This window comes from Myotis yumanensis, unplaced genomic scaffold (assembly GCF_028538775.1).
Source record: "Myotis yumanensis isolate MYYU_CA2020_CCGP unplaced genomic scaffold, mMyoYum1.0.hap1 SCAF_19, whole genome shotgun sequence".
Taxonomy (NCBI): Eukaryota; Metazoa; Chordata; class Mammalia; order Chiroptera; family Vespertilionidae; genus Myotis; species Myotis yumanensis.
Window position 1 is genome coordinate 16,866,238 of NW_027223770.1, and position 23,068 is coordinate 16,889,305.

At 48.8% G+C, this 23,068-nt stretch overlaps 1 protein-coding gene across 2 annotated transcripts in view; it reads right to left on the bottom strand.

The window, feature by feature from the left end:
• Nucleotides 1–4,855: 4,855 nt before the first annotated feature.
• ETS1 (ETS proto-oncogene 1, transcription factor) overlaps nucleotides 4,856–23,068 on the bottom strand; it is a 65,595-nt gene continuing 47,382 nt past the window's right edge. For both annotated transcript variants that reach the window (XM_070400208.1, XM_070400207.1), the window contains 2 exons: nucleotides 9,845–9,963; nucleotides 4,856–8,726 (listed from right to left, as the gene is read on the bottom strand). In XM_070400208.1, the coding sequence (XP_070256309.1) occupies nucleotides 8,511–8,726; nucleotides 9,845–9,963 (335 nt within the window). In that variant the 3' untranslated portion in view covers nucleotides 4,856–8,510. The remainder of the gene's footprint in view (nucleotides 8,727–9,844; nucleotides 9,964–23,068) is intronic.

Below are 23,068 nucleotides of genomic sequence, written 5' to 3' on the forward strand. Positions count from 1 at the left end.
TGACTGTACTCCCCACTCCAGTGGTCTAAGGCCAGGCACTTTACCAGTAAGTCCCCTTGGGTTCAAGTGCACACTCTGTGATATCATCTGGAAAACTTGACCATAGAGAAAACAGACACCTGAACAAAATATCCATTGTCCTCCAAACGCTGGTCATTGTCTCCCCCAACCCTCTTACCTTTCTTTGAATCTGCATAAATACCCTAGCCAGTGGTCGGCAAACTGTGGCTCAGCAAACCACAGCTCACGAGCCACATGCAGCTCTTTGACCCCTTGAGTGTGGCTCTTCCACAAAATACCGGCTTTTCCACAAAATACCGACTTATGCGCATGGGCCACGAAGTTTCAATCGCACATACAGTGCGTGCCCACACGTGGTATTTTGTGGAAGAGCCACACTCAAGGGGCCAAAGAGCCGCATGTGGCTTGCGAGCCATGGTTTGCGACCACGGCCCTAGACTAAAGGTACATTGGCTACCATAGTAAACTTTCCTACTCTCTTGGAAACCAGAACATATGGGAAACTATTGGTATGCCTGAGAAATAGATTAGCAGAGAGAACACGTACGGTTTTGAACTTGTCTTCCCCGGAGATCTGTGAGAGCAACGACAGGTTTGCATGGACACTTCAAAATCCCCAATGCCTTTTTGAGGTTCTCCATCCCATCTCTCCTAACCTTTGGAATATTCTTGACTCAAAAAGGCAATGCAAGCGAATAGAGATCACCCATTTCCCAGCCTTCTGAAGACTGTTGCCACCTCTTCAAGTCATTTACTGTTTACAGGCACATCAGGGGGACAGCTCTTGAAGAAGTATAAGAAGAGTCACAGCTGAAATTTCAGGTTTTGCCTGTAGAAAAGTTAAAAATAGCCTGCTACTGTCCAGGACCAGAAGCTCAGGCTGACAGTGTAGGATGGGAAGTGGCTATCTCTTGACCTTCAGGAATTCCCACAAGTGGCTGCTGAAAACCTCCTTGCTCCTCCGGGTGGTATCACATGGAGTCCCAGAGCTGACCTGACAGCAGAGCCTTGTAAAAATTCTGTGCCTGAGAGAGCTAGGGCCTGAGTGGCAGGAATGAGAGATTACAGGCAAGACGACAAACTCAAAGGCCTCCGGAGATCATATAGCAGGTCCTGAGACCTGGTCTTTGTTGATTCAAGGGTTGCTAGGGGACGAGGACCATCGCCATCATCACTTTGGGCGTCAGCACACTGAGATATGCCAGGCAATCAAATGAAGCTGCTTTTCCCAGGATAGAAATATTTTCCAGGAAAATGGAAAAAGGGGAAAGGGCCTGGGACGTGGAGTAAAACAGGAAGTGACACTGGCCCAGGGACAGGGAGGCTAAGCCACCTTACCTCCCTAATTTGGGTATGTTTGCTTCCTCAACGTTAGGCCTTTTACATTTCTCACTAGTTGATCAACACCTGCTTTTATCAGACTCCTTCAATCTCTGCCTCATTGCAAGAGGTGCCAGGAACCTGTTTTTCTGATATTTATTGTTCTTAGGGGAGGATTCTTATAGCAGGAAGAGATCCCAGAGAACAGTGAACAAGCAATGGCATGTGAACAACTGGCATACCCATAAAATGGCCTGGCCAGGTCCCTGGACCAGCTAGCTACCCAGAGGGTCACGTATCCCTGCATGTGAGCTAGAGGAAGGCATCTATACAGCTGTGCTACAAACCACCTCCCAGGACAGCCAGTGGGGGAAAGCAGAGGTCAGAAAAGCTTCCTACGGAAAGAAGACTGGCCTTGTCCTCTATTTGGTATGTGAAGTGCACCTCTTATGAGCCAGGGCTGTGGCACCCAGGGGTGGTGAGCCATTGGCCAGCATCACCAAAGGAACCCTTTTAGAGTGCTTGGGTGGCAGCATGCATGGTATAATGGAAAGAGCAGCGCTCAAAAGTGACAGGGCTCTGAGGATCCTGATGACCTCCTGTTCTCTTCCACTGAAGGTTCTAGAATAAGATGAGCCTCCTGCCGAGTAAACCTGGAATGTGGAGAGATCTCTTCACAGGGGTCACAAACTCAAAGTCCCAGGCAGGAGTGGGAATGTGTGGTGCTGACCTTCTAGAGACAAATGAGGAGATTGTCTCCACTCAGTGTCCGTGCCAGAATCAAAGACCACCCAGCCAGGACCCGGCGACCCTACACTGTTCCCTTGAGCTGCATAGCTGAGTCCCCACTCTGGAAGGCCACACCAAGCACCTCCATGGCCTGGGATCAGCCCACTCAGCCAGTGTGTAACCTCCGATCTCCACTGCCTCCCTCATTTCATCCAAAGCACAAAACACAATCCTCCACATTTTTTTTCTTTTTTCGTTAAAATAGTTACACTTCATTATACAGGAAGGCCCTGGTGTTGCTCAATTGTGTGTGTGTGAGACTGTGAGTGTGTGTGCGTGTATGTGACTGTGTGTGTGAGTGTGTGTATGTGACTGTGTGTGTGACTGTGTGTGTGTGTGAGAGTGTGTGTGTGAAAGTGTATGTGTGTATGTGTGTGACTGTGTGTGTTTGTGTGTGACTGTGTGTGTGACTGTGTGTGTTTGTGTGTGACTGTGTGTGTGACTGTGTGTGAGAGTGTGTGTGTGTGAGAGAGTGTGTGTGTGTGTGTGAGTGTGTGTGTGAGAGAGTGTGAGTGTGTGTGTGTGAGAGAGAGTGTATGTGTGTGTGTGTGTGTGTGTGAGTGTGTGTGTGTGAGAGAGAGTGTGTGTGTGTGAGAGAGAGTGTGTGTGTTTGACTGTGTGTGTTTGTGTGTGACTATGTGACTGTGTGTGTGTGTGACTGTGTGTGAGTGTGTGTGTGTGTGTGAGAGAGTGTGTGTGTGTGTGAGTGTGTGAGTGTGTGTGTGACTGTGTGTGTATGTGACTGTGTGTGTGTGTGAGAGTGTGTGTGTGTGTGAGAGAGTGTGTGTGAGTGTGTGTGTGTGTGTGTGAGTGTGTGTGTGTGGCAATGCTACAACTTGCTCCAAAGCCATGGCAGGGACAAGCCAGAATAGCGTGGGCAATTGCCTTCTCCCCCAACCTCCTGAAAGCATGTTAAGTTTATAGATTTTTTACCTCCAGTTTCTTTTGAATGACTCCTCTTTTCCCTGTATCTCCTTCTATCCAAACCCTAGCCTGCTTTCTGAAAACCCTGCGGTTGGTTTAGGGGATACTGTCTCTCCTCAATCCTTACCACCACCACTTCAATATGGCGCTCTCAGCAGCATCACTAAGAGAGCTCACCAGCCCTGGCAAGGTTGCTCAATTGGTTGAAGTATTGTCCTGTATACCAAGAAGTTGTGGGTTTGATTCCCGATCAGGACACATACCTAGGTTGTGAGTTAGATGCCCAGAATCCCAGGTTGAGGCACATATGGAAGGCAACCGATCAGTGTTTCTCTCTCTCTCCCTTCCTCTCTCTAAAAATCAATAAATATATCCTTGGGTGATCATTTAAAAAAAAGAGAGAAAGACCACCAAAGCCCACTTGCCTAAGCATTCCCCAGTTGAACTCTTAGTTTGAGAAACATGAGGACTAAGCTGATTTCATTCAAGCATGCCTGATGTCTTTTAACCTGCTCAGCATTAAATCAGATACTTGGGGTATAAAAGCCACTTGGCATCAAAGGAAAGCTCTCTGCCCAAATCCTTGACTAAGGCAGAAACCTATTCTCCGTGTTCTGTTTATGTAGGGGGAGAATAGCTCAGAGGTGGCCTCAGGTTGGCTCAGGAGTTGTGACTTTGCCCAGGTTTGCAGCTGAAGACTAAAACACAGAAGTACCTCACGCCATCTCCCCCCGAGTCTCTGAGGGAGTGGTGGTGGCTTGACCGGGATGTCAGAGCCCACCTCGTGGCCAATGGGGCTCCCCGACCACCAGACCACACAGTTGGTGCTTAACGGGCACTCAGCAAACCTCAAGCTCCAGGCCCGAAGAAGCAGTTTCCAAAAACAGAGCCCTCTTTGTGAACAATTCAGCAAAAATTCTCTCTCCAGCTGTGAGTTGGGATTCATGTTGCAAATGTTGGTGTTAATTAAAAACATCCACCTTCTCAGTTTCAACAGTAAGAGAAAAGCACCATGCAGATGGGGTTTCAGCATTCCTCCCCAGAGCACTTACAGATACGACTGTATTTATGGGTGCTGGGGGCTCATTCTTAATTTTCAGTCCCCAAAAAAGAACTGGGGTCAAGGAGATGGATGTGATGGGTCCAAATTGGCAGAGAAAATTGGTAACAGAAGAAACAAGAGCCCAGTCGGTGTAGCTCAGTGGCTGAGCATCCATGAGGTCACAGTTCGATTCGAGTTCAGGGCACATGCCCAGGTTGCAGGCTCCATCTTGAGTAGGGGGCGTGCAGGAGGCAGCCGATCAATGATTCCCTCTCATCATTGATGTTTCTCTCTTCCTTTCCCTCCCTTTCTAAAATCAATAAAAATATATTTTAAAAAAAGAAGAAGAAACAAGAAAACTGTTCCTGTCCAGAGCATCAGGAAAGATGTTCAACTTCCTGTGGTAGTATCAGGAACTTGACCTAGTTGAAATCAGATGTTTATCTGCTGAGTCATTAAAAATTGTCTTCACGTTGCCCTAAATCCTTCAGACGTGAAGAAAATGAGGTGTGATAAGGCCAGGGACATTTCATGAAAGATAACACCGTGTATTCAAGAACTGGAATGGGAGATCGATCATACTTCCCTATATTCTTATTGCAGTTCTCACTTTATTGGGACATTTTTACTCGGAAGGATCCTGAGCAAACAAGATCAGCAAAACCTAATGGCATCCCTTCCTGAGCTTCTGTGGTTGGTTGATTTGTCCCGCTTCTCACAGGCACCGGACAGGGAAAGAATCAAGCCACACCCACATCGTTATAAAGGAATTTCTTTGTCTTTAATCTCACACAGTTTAAAATACAATATGAAATCAAGCTACAGTATATAAAAAACTCTTCAGGGAAATGATGTGCCAGCATCAGCTACTAAAATACAGACAAAAACTCCCCCATAAGAAACTTTTTTGCATTTAAAAAAACAAAACAAAAACAAAACAGACACTTAAATGGCTACATCTCTAAGCTACCTCAGTTCTGAGTTTTAAAAAGCACCTGCTTTTCCTTTTTTTTTTTTTTTTCATCTTGCTTTTAAATGTTCAGCTTTTTAAAAAATATAAATTATATGAAAATACAAGTTGGAAAATAGTCAAACACAATATAACATCTTTTTACCCCTATATTTCTCAGCTTAAAAAAAAAGTATTCTTTAAAAAAAGTTCAATAACTGAGGCAGTATTCCTGATAGAGATAGTTTCATTTTCATATATATCTTTCATATATGTATCTGGATACATATACTTATGGTTCCTTGAAACTTCTTTGGAATGTAGGTAAGAGCTAACACATTTATATAGACCCCAACGGAGGAAGCAGCATGCACAGCATGGCTAGAAGAGAGGGGGTGTCGTTTCCACCACGAAGACAGGCAGGTTAATGCTCTAAAACCCGGAGAGCTCACTTTCAAAGTGAGGAACAGCACATCTGATCTTGGAATGCTACCTCCAATCCCCGTCGCCACCCAACCAGGGCTCCCTGCGCCAAAGTCCCCAGCGGCCTCTGCAAGGAGAAGGGAACCAAAGGGGACTCTGAACCCGACAGCCAGCACTGACGTGGGTGAAGGCATCTCCAAGAAAACAAGGGTTTCCCCCGGCTACACCAGATTTGCCCATCCTTCCTCTGAAGCTAACGTGTGTGTGTGTGTTTTTTAAAAAAAAGCATAAATGCAACAATTCTGCTGCATTTCCAGTGTATAAACCACCCACCACTCTTCCTGGGATGGTCTCTGGCCTTTGGACAGAAGGAGAAGAAGGCATCTGGCCAGATCAACAAAGCGGTCTTAACTAACAATCTATAAATACTGAAAACGGTGGACCTGCAGAGAAAGGTGGCGCAGCGAGCAAGCGGGCTGGGGAGCACGGGAGGCACTTTCTTACATCGGAGCTGCCATGGGGTGGCTGCAGAGGTTAGACACTCGCACGAGGGGAGTTTGGGGCATCAATGGAACAGGGAAGATTGATGAGTTGGACAGGTGATTGTATGCCTGGTTGCAAACAGCAAGCCATGACTGATGCCCAGCCTTTGGTTCTACCTGCGCCTGTGACTGAAATGTGGAGAGGTGTACCTAGAAAACCCAGGTATTATCTCAGCTGCAGTTTTGCATGTCTGCAAACACACACACACACACATGCACTCACGCACACATGCTCTCGCGCACGCACATACACATGCACGCACACAGGCACTTACACATGCACGCACACCTTTGCCCATGCCCAACAAAGATCAAATAACCTAAGAGAAAACCATGTAGTTCAACAGTTCCGCCGACTCTCCCTGAGCAGCTCCTAAAACATCTCGAGAGCTTCATTAAGGCACCTGCAATTGGAAGAAGATCCAAATACACAGCTGGGCAGATACTGCCTGGGCCTTCCAAGTAGACACTCTGCTTTATCAGCGTGAGTCACAGAGCTAAGTTCCTGACAGCCAGGGTCTGCGAGAGGACCTGGAGTGAACAATCCACGTTCCCGAAGATGCGCTGGAAGTGGTTAGCACTTCCGGTGACTCAGCTAGAGCCTGGGGAAGCCAGCCCTGAGAAGCCCACCTTAACCACTTCTTCCTCTCTCCCTGCCGTCTGCAAAGCCGTCCCATGGTCCGCACCCTTTTTAATCAGGCATCTCGGCCATGGTGGGGATTCTGATTGAATGAGGAACTTGTCTTCATCACTTAGATGTTGGTCCTCCCCCAACCCCCGACCCCAAACCCCATGTTCAGATTACCCTTCACAGCTGCCTCCGTTGTTTAAATTATGGGGGAACTAAAAATATATTCACATCTCATGGACCACCTCATTGTCTTCATTCAAGCTCCTTTGCTTATGTTTCCTTTGCCTTCTAGTCATTCCTCTCTTCTGCCATGACGAGCCTTCACTTACCCTGTGCCACGACAGCGGTCCAAGCGCAAGACCCGAGCAGCAGCTGCACTGTTCGCTCTGCATGTGCGGTCTTGCTGGATGGACATCCCACTCAACTAGCCTAAGTTCTTCAAAGGAAAGCCTTGCGCTTCTCCTCTGGAAGACAGCCAAGCCACCCTTCGCTTCTAGGCACCCACAATTTCCATTGCGCCAAACACCCAATGAGTCTAAATGGCTTTATCATATGCTCTTCAACTCATGTCTGCTGTCACTCGTTCACTCCCCAATCAGAAAGCTTTACATTTCTCTGCACTGAATACGAGTGTGTGTGTGTGTGTGTGTGTGTGTGTGTGTGTTTGTGTTTGTGTGTGGGGGGGAGCAAGAAGTATGGGAGGTTGAGAGGATGAGACATAAAAGATAAAGTGTTAGTTGGGAATAACATGCATTCAGGACTTACTTCCTAAGACCCGAGGGGTAATGCCCAGGCACACAGCTTTGATTCCCAGTCATAGGAAAAGAACCAAGTCAACCTTCCTCCTTGATGACCTTTCCAGCTCCTGATTCACTGTGCTCCCCACCCAGGGCTGCCAAATACATTCAAGTTGAAGGCCTAATGCTTCTTAGCCAACATTAAGTCTAAACCCCGAGAATCCACTAACGACAAATACGTAGAGGGGCGTGATGATCATTTTTTTTTAAATTACAGATGACATTCACATGCACAGGTCCCTTGTCCCCAGATCAGCATCATTAGTTCCTTCATCTATGAAGCCACCCGGATCTGGGGTCCGACCTCGGTGACAGCACTTTGCCTTTCCAGTGGGGTCTATATAAACAGTTTCCTTTCGCTGTGACAGAATCCTCAGCTGGCAAATAAAAACAACCTTGCATGATACTGCAATACTGAGACCACCTTAGAGCTTAAGACGATTTTTAAGAAGAAAAAAAATACTGGCACAAAATTTAATAAAATAAATTTCAACACAAAAACAGTTTTGGTCCCTCCCCCACGGAAGTCCACCTTTGTTTTAAAAGTAGAGTAAAAGGTAAATAGTCCTTGGTTTTTGGGCACTCCCTCCCCAAACAAATTGTCCTACCCCACCTCCCTCTTTTTGGCCCCGCCCAGACCTAAAAACAGAAGCAAACGAATTGCCCTTCATCCATCTCATGAACCCTGATGCCTCAATTGCTTATGCTAATAAGTTCATCACTTGAGGCACTTTTTTTTTTCCCAGGGACGATTTTTAAAAAATTATCAGACATACGCGTCTAGTCCTCCCTCAAGCTAGATTCTTCAAGCTTCTATGGAGACCTTTCTCTCTCTCTCCTGCAAATTTGCTCAAGAATTTCTTGTCCCACCCACCCCACCAGTCCTGGCTCTCCTTTGCCAACCACACATAATTGATTATAGCTGCAGTTCACTTAGCTCCCACCCCTGAATGTAAAAAAAAAAAATGAGTCTGGAAAATTAAAAATAGAATAACCATTAAAAAGTAAGAGTCCAACCGACGTGGGTCTTTGAAATGTCTCAGCAGAGTTTCCCTGGCCCCCCAGGTGCCCGTCACTCGTCGGCGTCCGGCTTGACATCCAGCATGGCGTGGAGCTCCTCGGGCGTGTACCCCAGGAGGCTCTGCAGGTCACACACAAAGCGGTACACGTAGCGCTTGCCCGCTGTCTTGTGGATGATGTTTTTGTCATAATAGTAGCGGAGGCCACGGCTCAGTTTCTCATAATTCATCTTGGGCTTGTTTTTCCTTTTCCCCCATCTCCTGGCCACCTGAAATTAAAAATGGGAGAGGGGGGTTTAAAAATCTATGAAATAATCCAATATGCATGTTTATATGCCTATAGCCATTCATGATGACCCATGATGTTCAAGTCAGTCCGGGAAGAGGTTCATGTACGTGGAGGGTATTCTCCTGACTGATCTCTCCTGAACTCCAATGTTGAAGGGTCAGGCAAGGATGGCTGGACCGCTGATTCTAGGTTGATGAAAAATAATGACCCTGGACTTCTAACAAATTAAAGTTTACAAAAAGAAAAAGGAACGCAACACTGTAGACTCTATTCCATCCCTGTATAATTTAGAGAATGTCCCTGGCCCGGGTGCTCAGTGGTTGAGCATTGACCTATGAACCAGGAAGTCACAGTTCGATTCCTGGTCAGGGCACATGCCCCGGGTTGTGGGCTCGATCCCCAGTGTGGGTGTGCAGGAGGCAGCCCAGCAATGATTCTCTCTCATCATTGATGTTTCTATCTTTCTCTCCCTCTCCCTTTCCTTCTAAAATCAATAAAAATATCTTTTTTTTAAAGAGAGAGAATGTCCCTGCTTTGGAATGTGAGGGGCTGGAGGAGCGCTGAGCTGCAGGCACACCTGCCCTTCATCAACAGGATGCAGGTTTCTGTTCTGGGGCACAATTCTTCTCAGGTGCGCCACACCGAGTGGTTGGCTCTCCATTTTTATCATCAGCATTGGGCATGGCAGAGAGCAACCACTCACTAAGCATTTGTTGGAACAAAGAATGGCTTAATGAACAAATTGCACCCATTTTCCCAAAGCCTCCTGAGTTGTCTGAGCCCTTTCAGCTTCACAGAGCCGTGAGGCCAGGAGAAGGACTGAGTAATAGAAGACAACTCGTATTTACGAAGGATGATTATGTGCCTGAGACCCCAGTGCATCCTATTGGGCAATCCAAGAACAATGGGCAATGTAGAGATTTTCTCTATTTTCCAAGTAAAGAGACTAAGACTCAGATGGGCTATGCAACTTGCAGGAGGTCACACAGCTAGCAAGTGGCAGAGCTGGGATGGGAATCCTAGAAAATGTCCTCGGCATCACACAGCCTCTTCCAGAGTTCTCTCTCGCACAGCACTCTGGGCTCCCTCCCTCCTTACCTCATCTGGGTCAGAGAGCTTGAATTCCCAGCCATCTCCTGTCCAGCTGATAAAAGACTGGCAGGACTTATCAGTGAGTAATTCCAGAAGAAACTGCCACAGCTGGATCGGTCCACTGCCTGGAACACAAGGCATTGACTCATTACTCCAGAGGCCCAGCCCTCTCAGCCCCGGATCCCAGGACCCAGCTCTCCCTCTCCCCTGTCCATCCAGCCAGGAGAAAAGGCAGGCAACACACAGGACACAGGGAGGAGGCGCTACAACTCACACAGACCGAGAAGGGGAAGACGCTCCCACCCAAAGGAGAAGAAAAACACAAGACAATAGAGCAACTGCCTTCTGTTGAGTGGCTGAAGGGTCAGGCCACATTTCTTGCTAAGCAGACTCTAGAAAGAAAACACTGACTCTATCCTCTGAGGCAGCGTGGTCCTTTGGGCCTTTACAATTAAGTCATTTTGCCTCAAGAAGTTAAAAAAAAAAGGTATTAACCAAGGAATGCCCATTGCGAGTTCCAATCGGAAGTCAAACCTCATAAGCACTCCTCTCTAGAGGGAGCCTTTGGCCCCTGATTTGCAAGAGGGAAGATCTTAGACTTATGTAACAAGGACTTAGTTGGGTCACCATATTCCTCTCCAGCACCATCCTGTCCTCCCAGGTCACACATAGGCAAGCATCCAAACAGAGAGAGGAAAGAATCAAGTCATCAACTTGCCACCCAGAAATCCTCGAAGGTCAGGTGACGACTATTAAATTCTTCCTGAGTCCAGTATATTCTAATTTACACACACACACACATGCACACACACACATTGTCTTGTCTTAGCCAACAACACTACCACTATTGTAGTTCTGGAAGGCCTGGCATACTCAATGTCAATTTATCTATGCTAGAAGATTCCTGCTACATAGATTTCCTTTTAGGATAACTTTTTATTCAGAAATGACCAAGCTGCCCTGGGCATTGTGGCCCAGTTAATTGGGTGTCATCCCATGCACTCGGGAACATGCCTGGATTTCAGGCTCAATCCTCAGTTGGGGGCTTGGGGGGGGAGTGTGCTGGACCCATCGGATGGATGTTACGTTTCGCTCTCACCTTCTCTCTCTTTCCCTCTCCCTTCCTCTCTCTCTAAAAACCAATTTTGAAAATCTTAAAAAGAAAGGACAATGTTGACTGATTCCTATGCCTCATGAGTGCACCAGAGAGAGAAATACTGGTTCAACAGGCCCTGCACACCGTCTCAGAAGCCAGGGCAGGACTGAGAGTACCTGCCTATGCAGATGAAGGAGGCTGGGGATGCTCCGACTCACATTGTAAAAACTGACTTTTTAAACTTCTAACCCTTCACCTGAGTTTCAAATGTGTCTGATCCAAAGTAAACTGAGACCCAATAAAACACCAGCTTTAGGTTGGTTCCCTCTCCATCTAAAAGGGAAATGTCCTCTATGATCGATCAGGGTAACCTCTTCTTCTACCTTTCACGTCTATAAGGCCCATGCATATGCATCACGTCGCTCGCTCCTAAAGTCCACTGCCCACTCCTCTGTACATGACACACAGCCGCCTTGCTGTTCCCATTCTATCTGTGAAAAAGGAGCTCAGAAAAGTCACATGACTTTGCTCCGAGCACAGTTAGAAAACGGTGCTTCTGGGTCCAGTGTCCAGGCCGTCAGACTCCAGGCACAGGGCCACCTGGCCAGACACCTGTGAGGAAGCAGTGACTGCTCTGTGCTGTGATCTGCCATCTGGGAAGCGCTCCTTCAGTAACTGCTTCCTGGTGGTGGGCCCAGCGCTCCTCCCCTGCACACCCCACGCGAAACAGGGCACGTGAAATATCACTGCATCCTCCTTCAAAAACGCACCTTGAGCTCTTTGAAACCTTCATGCAAGAAATACCCTACACGTACCCCAGAATGAAACAATTCAGCAAATGCCTACAAAACAAATGAACTTTAGAAAACACAGCCCTGAGTGCTGGATGACTTAAGCCTTATCCTCCTCTGTCTCCACCCCTCCTTGAAAAACCACTGGGTGGGCCACTCACACACATTTGCATATTTCTTATAAGTTGAATTAAAGTCACCAGCTACTACTCCCTACCTGGGCTCACGGGACTAAAGGCAACATTATGTGAGGAACCCACTGAAAAGCCACTCTGACGGGCAGAAGGTGTAAGAAAACAAATCTCTATTGAGAGATGCTACGGGATTTCTGATAGAAAAAAAAAAGCAGCCGCAAAACCCCTTGTGATATAATAGGCTTCCTGATGAAGTGCAAAATGACTATACATCCACCAGGACCCCCCGAGGAGGGACAGAGGGAGAAAAATCAACTGCCCCAAATTTATGTAAATGAGCCCTGGAGTCTGCTGTCCTCATCTGAGTCAGGTCCCCAGACCACAGACATAAGACAGAGGGAGGAGCTGCAATGCTCTTAAGTGCTATGATTTCGTGCACACCTACTATGCACCGGACACTGTGTTGATGCTTATACCCTTCTCACTTCCTCCTCACAGTAACTCCATGGGTAGCTGCTACGGTGAACGTATTTGTTCTTCCCACGTTACAGCACAGAAAACAGTGCGGCGTGCCCACCGGCGTTGGCCAACGCCACTCACAACAGAAGTGGAGTGGCCGTGATGGAACCCACGCAGTCTGACCCCCACATTCTTAGCTCCATACCACGTCCACCCCAGAGAAGACCACCTGGAGGCTGACGTCGAATTGGCCTGCCTGGTCACACGAATCCAAGGGATAAAAGGACCCACTTTTAAAAAACACCTTCTCTTCCTCACCTTCCCCAGCAGCCACAGGACGAAGGACAGCCAGGGACCTTGGCATCCACCTCCACGGGTGACACTTCCCATCCAGTTGGCTAGGTCCCCTGTGCAAGCCGTTCATGTCATTCCTTCTCCCTCCCACCATTTACCTTAAAAGCTCCCTCACATGATTTATCTTAAAATCCCTTTGGGGAGGAGAGGGCTAGTGATACCAAGCGAAGGAAAGGGAAGGAAGTACCAGCTTCTACCTGGGCAAGTCCAAGTCCGGGAGGGTAGGGCCCAGGAGCCTGCACGCCACCTCTGGGCTGGGCAGCCTTAATGTAGAGAGGGGACAGGGTCGCAGACAGAGGAGGGCCTGTGGCTGGTCGTCCTGCCTGTGCCGTTCCCTGGACTGAGGTGTCCGCCTGGGCAGCATCTGCCCGGCCCCAGCCCCGCTCTGTAGAGCCGAGCCCTGGTGTCTGCACACAGGGTCGGGGCCAGGGTGAGGCCCTGTCTGCAGGGGGGTTTCCTCACTGTGAGTTCACACCTTTGTTCATAAAGAACATCACACTGTGACATTCGGGAGCTCTAGTCTTTTCTTCTATTGACACCAAAGGAAAGAGGGATCAGAGGCAGGAGAGGCAGATGCCTGAAGCAAGCACAGGACCTAGAGGGGATGGTCGGCTGCTCAGCGTCACAGTAACCAAGTCAGCACAGCGGTGGTCGGCTGCCTCCTCCCCCCAGGCCTTGAGGAAAACCCCTTTGAGCCACCTGGAATGGAAGGGCACCCAGGGCTCTCCACCTGGGCTTCCTGCAGGCCACTCCCTACCCTCCAGAAAGCCCACGTGGTACCAACAGGGGAATCCGTGGTCCTGAGCCCTTTCCAGAACATGTGCTGAGCCCTGAATGGCCCCTTAGCTGTGGGAGCGGCAGGAACAGGAAGGACATGGAATAGTCCCCCAGCAAGAAGGCCCCAGGGTGGGCTTGGACCAGTGGACAGCCTGACACAGGAGCCTGTTTCCACAATGTGTCACCCTCACTTAAGGTTGGGAAGGCGATCCGGGGCCACCTGGAGGCCCACAGCCTGGAGGGAGCTCTGGGCTGGGGGTGCACACTAACTCTATAGACTCCCCAGCAACATCCAAGTCCAGGAGCCTCGGGTGCCCCAGATGTGTGCAAACACTGGATGAGGCCAGCGCTCTGAGCGACAGGCTCGCCCACGGGTGTTTCTGTGCGGCTGGGTGTCCGTCCCCAGGGCCCAGGGCTCCACCCCTCACCCTTGCTCCAACATCTCCTAACTTCGCAAAGCCTCCCCCTCCATCCTTCCTGCACCTCCTCTCACGCCTGGGCCCAGTGTCAGCCAACCACCCAACCAGACTGGGGTCCCGGTGACCTTTGTCCCAGGGAGCAGAGAATGGTGCTAAGAATAGTGCCCGTCATGGGCCGAGGGAGCTCACAGACTAAATGTGACTCACAATGGCATCCCTGTCTGGGGGCCCCGGGCAGTCAAGGGCGGCCTTCAGCAGGCTGCCCGGGGTGTCACGCATCAGGAATCCGGTGGCATCACTGGCAGACTATGCCTCTCAAGTCGCAGCTCTGAGCCACAACAACAGAGGGGTCCCTGTTAGAAGGAAGTCTCTCTCCAAAGAACTGGGGGGGAGGGCACCGCACACACACCCCCAACTCCCTGCGCCTCCACACCCTGCGTCTGCCTCCTCCTCCTCCCCCTCCTTCCCTTCCTCTGGCTGCAGTAGGGGGATTTCCCCTGCCTGCTTTGTTCTTCTCAGCTCTGGATATGAGGAAAATTCCTAGTATAACATTCACAGTCCTGATTTGAAGCACTTGATACAACTCAGAAGAAGAAATATCAGGTGGGTACCTGGAGGCATCCCAGACCAACAGCCAATCCCATGAGAATGGTTCCCTCCAGAGAGGACGCTCAAGGCACTTCAAATCCAAGGCCACAATCTATCTTCCTTCCTTCCTTCCTTCCTTCCTTCCTTCCTTCCTTCCTTCCTTCCTTCCTTCCTTCCTCCTTCCCTCCCTCCCTCCCTTCCTTTCTCTCTCTCTCTCTCTCTCTCTCTCTCTCTCTCTCTCTCCCAAAGGCAAAGCTTCAGATAAATTCCTACTCATTTTGGTTACATTTTAAGTCCCTTCTCCTTGTCAAGTCACTGGAAGGCCTGCCAATACATCTCCGTGAGAGTTGGCTATTAAAAAAACAAAACAAACAAACAAATAAAAACCCCTGCTTTTTTGCTTCCATACTCTGAATCTAAGAAGTGGGCAACTTAAAGAAATATACAGAAATGGGTTAGGAGAACTATTATCAAGATGCTCTCGACAATAAGGTGGTCATTTGTCAGTATCTCTCCTCTCATTTTCCAGGCTCGGAGGTTGCCTGCCTTGACCATGAACTCACCCTTAGTGAATTCAGGGCGGGGCCGCAGGTCTGCCTTCTCACTTCAACTGCAAGCTCTCATCTGCCACCTGTGCCCTAGTGCTTGGCACACGGAAGAGCTGACTTCCACACAGAGGGAGGTGAGCTCAGGGCAGTCACTCTGGTGGGCTTCCTCCCACTGCGGTTTGCTTACAAGACCAACCTGACGGCTTGCTCTAGGCCCACCCTCACTGCTAGAATATATGCTCAAGGGCTCACATGCAAAGCCTAGAATGGTGCCTCACCAACAGACACCAATCATGACAACGCTACTTGCTGCCCTAGCTGGTGTGGCTCAGTGGATAGAGCGTCGACCTGCAGACCAAAGGGTCCCGGGCTTAATTCCCGTCAAGGGCACACACTCCTCCCCAGCCTGGGCCCTGATCGGGGCTCATGCAGGAGGCAACCAATCAATGTGTTTCTCTTACATTGATGTTTCTCTCTGCTTTCCCTCTCTCTAAAAATCAATGGGAAAATATCTTCAGGTGAAGATTAACAACAACAAAAGCTGTTTGCTGTTCAATGACTCCATTTATCTGCTCCCTGCAAGCATTTACCAAAGCTTACCATACCATGACATGTGCCCAATAAACATGTACTGAACTGTAGACTACAATAACGCCCCCCCCCCCTCCCCGAAAAAGGTATTAGGACTTAAAAAGCTACTCAAATTGCTTCTCTCTCTTAAAACTATATTTGGGACCAAACAGCAGGGGTGACTCCTGGCTACGTTTCATCAACACGCTCCCCCAAATAAAAACTACCACACCTCCTGTCCTTTGGGGATTCATTTGCTACTTTGAGAAGCTAATCTCTTCAGCTTGACTCTCAAAGTCAAATCAAACACCACGTTTATTTTAACCTATGAAACTCTCATGGTTGGTCACCCTTGCAACAGGGCTGCCTCTACCCTGAGAGCACACATCTGCCAGGTGCTCCTGCAGCAGGGGAACGGGCCTGGCTGCCCCTCCCTGCCACCCAGGTGTCTACCCACAGCCAAACGATGGTGGCGAAAACAGAACACTCAACTCCAGAAATGACCCACCCACGTGTTCATCAGTGTGTCTTCTTCTCATGCTACTCACTGTCAGAGCTCCCAACTCTGAGGGTGGGGCGGGTGACCCCAGTCTAAGCATCACCCCCTTTCTGTCAACCCCCTTCTAAATGATCAGTCACAAGACATTTCCCAAATCTCTCCATGTCCATTAAGTCCTTGTTGAATGAAGTTTTCTGACGAATCCAACAGAAAACATCCTGGCAGCTTCTTGCCCTGTGGACCCAACTCCGTCTGAAGCTGTACAACCCTTCTGTCTGGGACTGAAAAAGTCAAGGGATCTTATGCTGGATTGTTTGGCAACCAAAGGACTGGGAAGATTTTATTTTAAGAAAAGGAAGGGCAGGACTGCTTGAGATTGTGCCTTTCCTTTGCCCCTACCCCGACCCAGTCTCATCTCAGCTCCAACATAGTCCATGTGCAGTACATTCTATAATGAGCCAACAGGCCTTGGTTTAATGACTCACTATATAGTCAATGTGTCCTCTACATCTGATCCCTTATCAATGGCTAGTCACGCAAGGGCAGCAATTGGGGATAGAAGCTCTAAAAATTCAACTCAGAACCACAAAAAAACAGACATTCCTACAGGTACCTGAAAAACCATTAACATACTGGTGTTCTAACCAGCATCCAACAGTGGAAACAAGTTAGAAAACAGCTCTACAAGCCATGAAAACCATCCTCTGATGCCAAGTCTATGGTTTGCTGACACGTGAGACCAAAAGATAGGAGAAAGCATCAAAAAATAACAATAAAGCAGGTTAAGCAGCGGAGGGCTGAGATGACAGCAGACAGCATCCTACAGAATTAAAATAGCCCCATGCCTTCGGGAGAGCCCAGAATGGGAATCAGTGGTCCACGGCTTTGATCCAAATTTCTCCCTGATTCACTGCGAGCTTAGGCAACTGATTCAACTCTATGGCCTTTAGTGTTCCCATTCCTAGACTGTCCCTGCTCCTTCCTACTTTATAGAGATATAAGTTAAGTCTAAATCATGAGGGAATATGAATATGTGTATGTATATATATATTTTTTACGACAGTGTAGAACAGTTGGGAACAATATAAAATACAAAAATGAAATTAAAGAGAAGAATAAAGCAATAGAAAATATATTTCCAAAGCAGACTTTTCAAAGCAAGACAAGTAAAAGATAGAACTCAAAAGAAAACAGCAAAAGCACTAGATAAAATTTAATTATTCTTCCAAGAATTAAATCGGCCTTTTATATGGCAACTTTGAAAAAGGAGAGAGTTGGAGGCACACAAAAAACCAAAAACCATACAAAAGATGAAAGCAGACGAGTGTGAACTGCTCTCAATACTGCAGATAAGAACGGCCGGTTGAGATCTGCTCGCGTTAGGAATAACCGAGAAGTCCTGGCTCTAACTCAAAGTAGGTAGGCCCAGAAAGAGCAGATGCAAGCTGCTTTGCAAGTGAAAGTATGACAGACATTTATGGTTTGGGGAAATCTTGGCCACAGACAGACTTAGATCCTCTTTCCTCCAATGTGCTTTTTCTTCCCTAATCATTCATGCTCCTCGCCAAGCATGCTCTGCCTGATTATTATGGAGGGCTGACCAAGTTCAGCAGCGTTTCCCATGAATGTCAGCAGTTTCTCTCAGAGGTAGACCCCATCAGCATTCATGGAAGGTGAGGCACAAGTCTGTCCAGCTATCCATGTCCATGGCAGGCTGGGTAGCAGGCCCTACTGGTGGCTCACAGGCTGGCCTGGCTGCCCCACCTGGGACAGACGTAAGGGAGGCTCACTGTGGCATCTGCCCTAGGGCCTGCGAATGTGACAGTTACACACTTCAGTGTGTGGAGAAAAGACCCTTGTTTTTGCTCAGGCTCCTCACACCTGCATGCGTTCAAGCACACGTGTGTGTGGGGGTGGCTGGAGGAGAAAGGAGACTGTTTCTCTCTTAAAGGGGCAGCCTGTATTCAAATGCACCTGCCTCTTTCCCCTAAGTCCCTAACCAAGTTCAACCTGCCCTCAGACACAGACCTGGACAGCGAGCCAGCGAAGCTCAAGTCAGGAAGTGGGTTTCCTTAGAGCTTTGCCTCCTGGTGTCTTCTAGGCAACCCATTCTTTCAAGTCACCAGAAATGGCTTAGGTTTGGATTTGAGGGTACAGGGTGAGAATTTTCTTTGACACCAAGGCAATGCTTTCTCTAACCAATGTAACTGAAGGAAAGGTCTCCCTACACGTAGCCAGGTAACAGGAAGAAGGAAAGAGGCGCTCACTGATTGGCATTGGAAAACAGGACTTGAGAACGCTGGCGCCCAGGCCTTTCTCCTATCTCAACACAGCCTCTGAAATTCATTTTACCCGAGGGGCCGTGTCCCCAGCACCTCAAGGATGAGAGAAATGATTAGTCCAGCGTCTTACAATTCTCGGGGAGGTGAACCGGCACTGGATTTTTTAAGTATTTATCCAGCAACTGATTTCTGAATACCCCTCCAGTATCAGGCATTGAGGACAGATGGGGTTGAATAGCAAAAGAGAATATTAACAGTGACAAGAGCCTGGAGGTCACAGAAGAAATACCTTCTTTTCTGTGCCACCTTCATGTGATGAGCTGAAAATGTCCTAACCTACCCCTGTGAAGAAGGCCCGACTGAGAACCCAGCTTTGAGAGGCCTTCTCAGAAACTGTGCCCACCCCGGCTCTGAAGGTCACACACTCCACAGAGCTGTGCCCTCTGCACACCTTCCCAGCCAAGCAAGTCCCATCCTCGTCTGGTGTTTAAACTGTCACATGCACTCACCATAGGAGAACTTTCACTCTCATTATCTCTCAGGGAGAGGTGAGTCACACATCAGGCAATGCACTTGGTTATTTGTCATCAACAACCCTCTGTTTTCTGGAGCTTATTGTGGGCCACCAGGAGCATTGGGATTGGCCTTGGTCTTGAGTCCTGCTCTACAACTAGCCAGACAGAAGAGCTGGGCTGGCCTGACTGACAGCCTATGTTTGGTAGTCAGGTAGGATGGGGGTCACACGACGTATAGCAGCCATGACAACGAGCTACTCGAGTCTCTTGCAGCAAGGAGCATAACTGACTGGATCCACCATGTCCCCACCAAGGTCAAGCTAGCTAGGGTCTGCTCCAGCCAGGGACTGAGCATGGTTGGAGGCATGGGCCCTTGCTGAGAGACATGGAACTCCTCCACTGGGCAACTTTGACCAGCGGATCCCCCACCAGCCTGGCCAGACCGTCCTAGGGATTGAGCTGCAGTTAGAGGCTCTTCCCACCCCAGTCTCCTTCCTTCTCTCTGTCCTTTAACAGGTAACACACCTGAGCACGGTCTAGAGGCTCCCCTGCCTTCCCTTGCTCTCTCCTTCTTTTAGAGCAAGTCTAACCAGGTGTTGACATTGGCTCCTCCGCAGACCCAAACAAATACACTGCCGACATCGGATGTGTTCCTGCTCATTGTCTCACTGTGAAACACTTTGAAAGGCATCTGCTTTGTTGTTTGCTGTATGACTGTGAGCTAGTCCTCTTTCCCCCTCTGAACTTCAACTCCCTCATTTGTACAACGAGAACAACAGAACCTTCCTCACGTAGCTCCTGGTGACAGGTGAAATAATGTAATGGATATGAGAGAGTCTAGCAAACAGCGGGAGTTCCTACACATGAGTTCTGCTCAACAGCAGAAATGACCTAATCTGACATTAAATATCTGCTGTACCCAGGAGAGTGCCAGCAATGACTGGAATTCTATACATAAAACATATAGTTCCAACCACAAGGCATGTATGATCCTGGAAAGTCAAACAGGTTGGAGGATAATATGGAAAACAGTGGTAACAACCGGCACCCAGAGAACTCTCCGATACACCAGCACTATTTGTGGGTGCGTCCCATGACCTAGTTCATTTCATTCTCTCATCCATCCTAGGAGAGAGCAACTATTATTATTCCCATTTTGCAGATGAGAAAACTGAGGCATGGAGATGTTAGCTTATCCAAAATCACACAGCTGGTCAGTGACAAAGCCAAGACATGCTCAGGACATGCTCCCAAGTCCACACTCTTAACCCTACTGATCCAGCCCCTGGAATAATCCTGGTTAAACAACATGGGTGGCCAGAAGGCATAACTAAGTGACAGAGTGGGCTCGGGTAAACACCCACCCTGCGGGCATCACGTGGACATCACTCGATGGAGAACAGGAAACCTCTGATTTCCACATTTTTAAAGACATTTAGAAGAAAGACTTAATAGTGAGACCCCGACCACGTGATCCTTTTCTTCCGGTGGCAGATGATGAAGAAAAACTGTCCAAACGTGAATCAGGAAGCAGGAGCCATGAAACTGCCCTGCAGGCAACAGAAGGAGGCTTCTTCTCCCACCCGGGTCAGATCTTGCCAGGAGTTTTCCCCACCAGCCCCATCACTGAGCAGCAGGGTAGCCCATTTCTCCAGGGAGACCCCCACATCACAGCACGCCCCGCCTCAGGACCTACCCCCAAACAGCGCAGAGGACCGGAATCCCCCGGCTCCTGGGCCGCTGGCTGGCAGCACAGCTCCACTTGGGACCAGGGGTCTGTCTGGCTTCCTGCCACCTGCCAAGGAAGGGGCCTCTGAGCCAGAAACGGGGAGACACTCTGTTGCTGCCTTTCTCATTTCTAGCTCTTTCCCTCCTGTCCACTCAGATGCTTCCCAAGAATGCTCTATGCTGAGACGGATGGCTTCCCCCAAGCCCTCGGCCAGCTCCCTTGCCGGACCCGGGATCCCTGTGAAAGACGTGGGCTGCACAAACGGGCATCTGAGCTCTGTGCCCACGTCAACCAGTTGGTTCTCCTCGGCTGTCGTCAGTTCACTCTGTCTTATCCCAACACTAGAGCCTGATGCACGAAATTCGTGCAAGGGGCTTGGCCCTCACAGCTGCGGCTTCATCGGGAAGGACATCCGGAAGGACGTCCAGAAGGTCGTTTGGTTGTCCGGTCTAATTAGCATATTATGCTTTTATTATTATAGCTTTCCGCAGTGAGGCTATCTTCCAGGTCGGCTCTGGGAATAAACCCCCAAATTAAAAAGCTGTATGCTGTCCCTCATAACAGTGCTGCCTCAGGATAGAATTTTTTTACTCTCTTGTAGAAATCCACATTGCCCTGATAATTTTCTTTGGTGACCCCGCTCCCCTTCCTGATCAGCAACTTAGGCGCATGCCTGAGTTCCCGGGCGTGGCTTGTGCCGGGGCCCACCACCCAGATCACTTTGCAACCCCGCTTTCCTCCAGAAAACGGATTCCAGGCAGCGCTCGCTGCCAAGTCTCCGGTTTTATTCTGCATTGAAGGGCTTTCAAGGACTTCCTTCTGCAGTCAAGTTATTTATTTTCGAGAACATGTTTTAGCAGTAGCGTAGGGTTACTGACCCCTAAAGCTCAACTATGAGCCAGAAGGCCCAGGTTCTGGGCTTGCTGGGACTGTCTCCTTCTGTGACTTTAAACTCGCTCCAGGGCCTTCTACAAAGTGGCAAGAAGACTTCTTTCAGGCCAGAGCAATTGGAGAGGGCCGGAAGGGGGATGTCTTTTTCTACAAGACCGGTACCTGTTTCTGTCTCCTGCCAAAATATTTGGAAGTTGAATTCCAGTGAGTCCCCAGTTTAGTCTTGAGGAAACTGGGGGACTCTCTAGTCGCAAACCCCGCACTGCGCTATAAAACCTAACTCCGTTACAGTTCACGAATGGCTTCGGGCCTAGCTTTCCTCAGACCACCGGGTGAAAAAGAGACCCTAACCACTGCACTCACCATGGCGACCCAAAGGGGGCGGATACCCCTGGATGCTGACAACAAGAGCATTCCCACCAGGTCGGCTCCGTAGCCATTCCAGAAGGGACCGGAATGGGTTCCTTGTCTGGCAATGCCTGGCAATCCGGAATGGAGTTGGATAAAGGTGATTTACAGACCAATAACTTTGGACGAAAGCCAAAAACTAGCCCTGGCCCCTCCTCCATTCTGCTAAGTCACGTACATACAGTGTTAATTAGCGACTATCGGGAGACAAGGCCCCTGATCTGCTCTGAGGAGGTCACTGAGACCATAACCCATGAGTACTGTCATTTCTTAATATGGAGACAAAATTCGTAGGCGCCTGGCACTTCAGATCCAATCCAGGAGCTGCCATTCTGTGCAGGCTGCAATCAGGCGGCCTTGAATAAGTCACTTTTTATGCCTCAGTTTCACCATCTGTAAAATGGGGCTGGAGGGACAGAAAGAGACAATCCTAGTTGACGATCCAGTATGTGATTCTAGACCTACTGAACCTGACAGCAAACATCAGAGCGGCCTGCTTTCTTCAAGAATCCAGAAAGCATTTTGCTTAGGTCGATCAGCTAGCTAACCAGAAAGCATGGGGCCGCCTGCCTCCGATTGTTTTCTTCATTAGGTGCGGTTCCTAATGTACCCTCCCACAAGAGACAAATGGAGCTTTCTGATTGTATCAGTTTGACAACCATAGGCAGTTCACAGCAAGGTAAGAAGGTACATTTCGGCGGAAGCCAGCATCGCATTTGATGTATTCTTAACTCCGCTAACAGGCAGGCTTTCAAGCCACGTTATCTGCCCCCACATCTTGACCTAATTTAACAAGTTGCCATGGGAGACCAGTGAAGGTTGATGCAATTTTCTTATCTTTGGAGGAAGAACGTAACTGTGCAAGAAGCTGTGAAAATTCAGTTTCTAACTGATTTCCACCCGTACATGCAGTAACTCAGACATCATAGGAGGAAACAAAATCTGTTTCTTTGAAAGTGATATGGATGGAGACCTAGGCTCCTAGTGTAAGGGGAGGAAAATGGGTCCTGCTCCCAGCTCAGAGAATCTATACATATATCCTTTCATTCAGGCCAAGGAATTGTGATGTAAGGATCCAAATGCTCCTACTGTGTGGCCACACATACTTTGGAGTAATAAAAATTTAAGGGAGTTGGGTGGGGGGGCGGGGCCGGAAGGCAGAACTTGAGA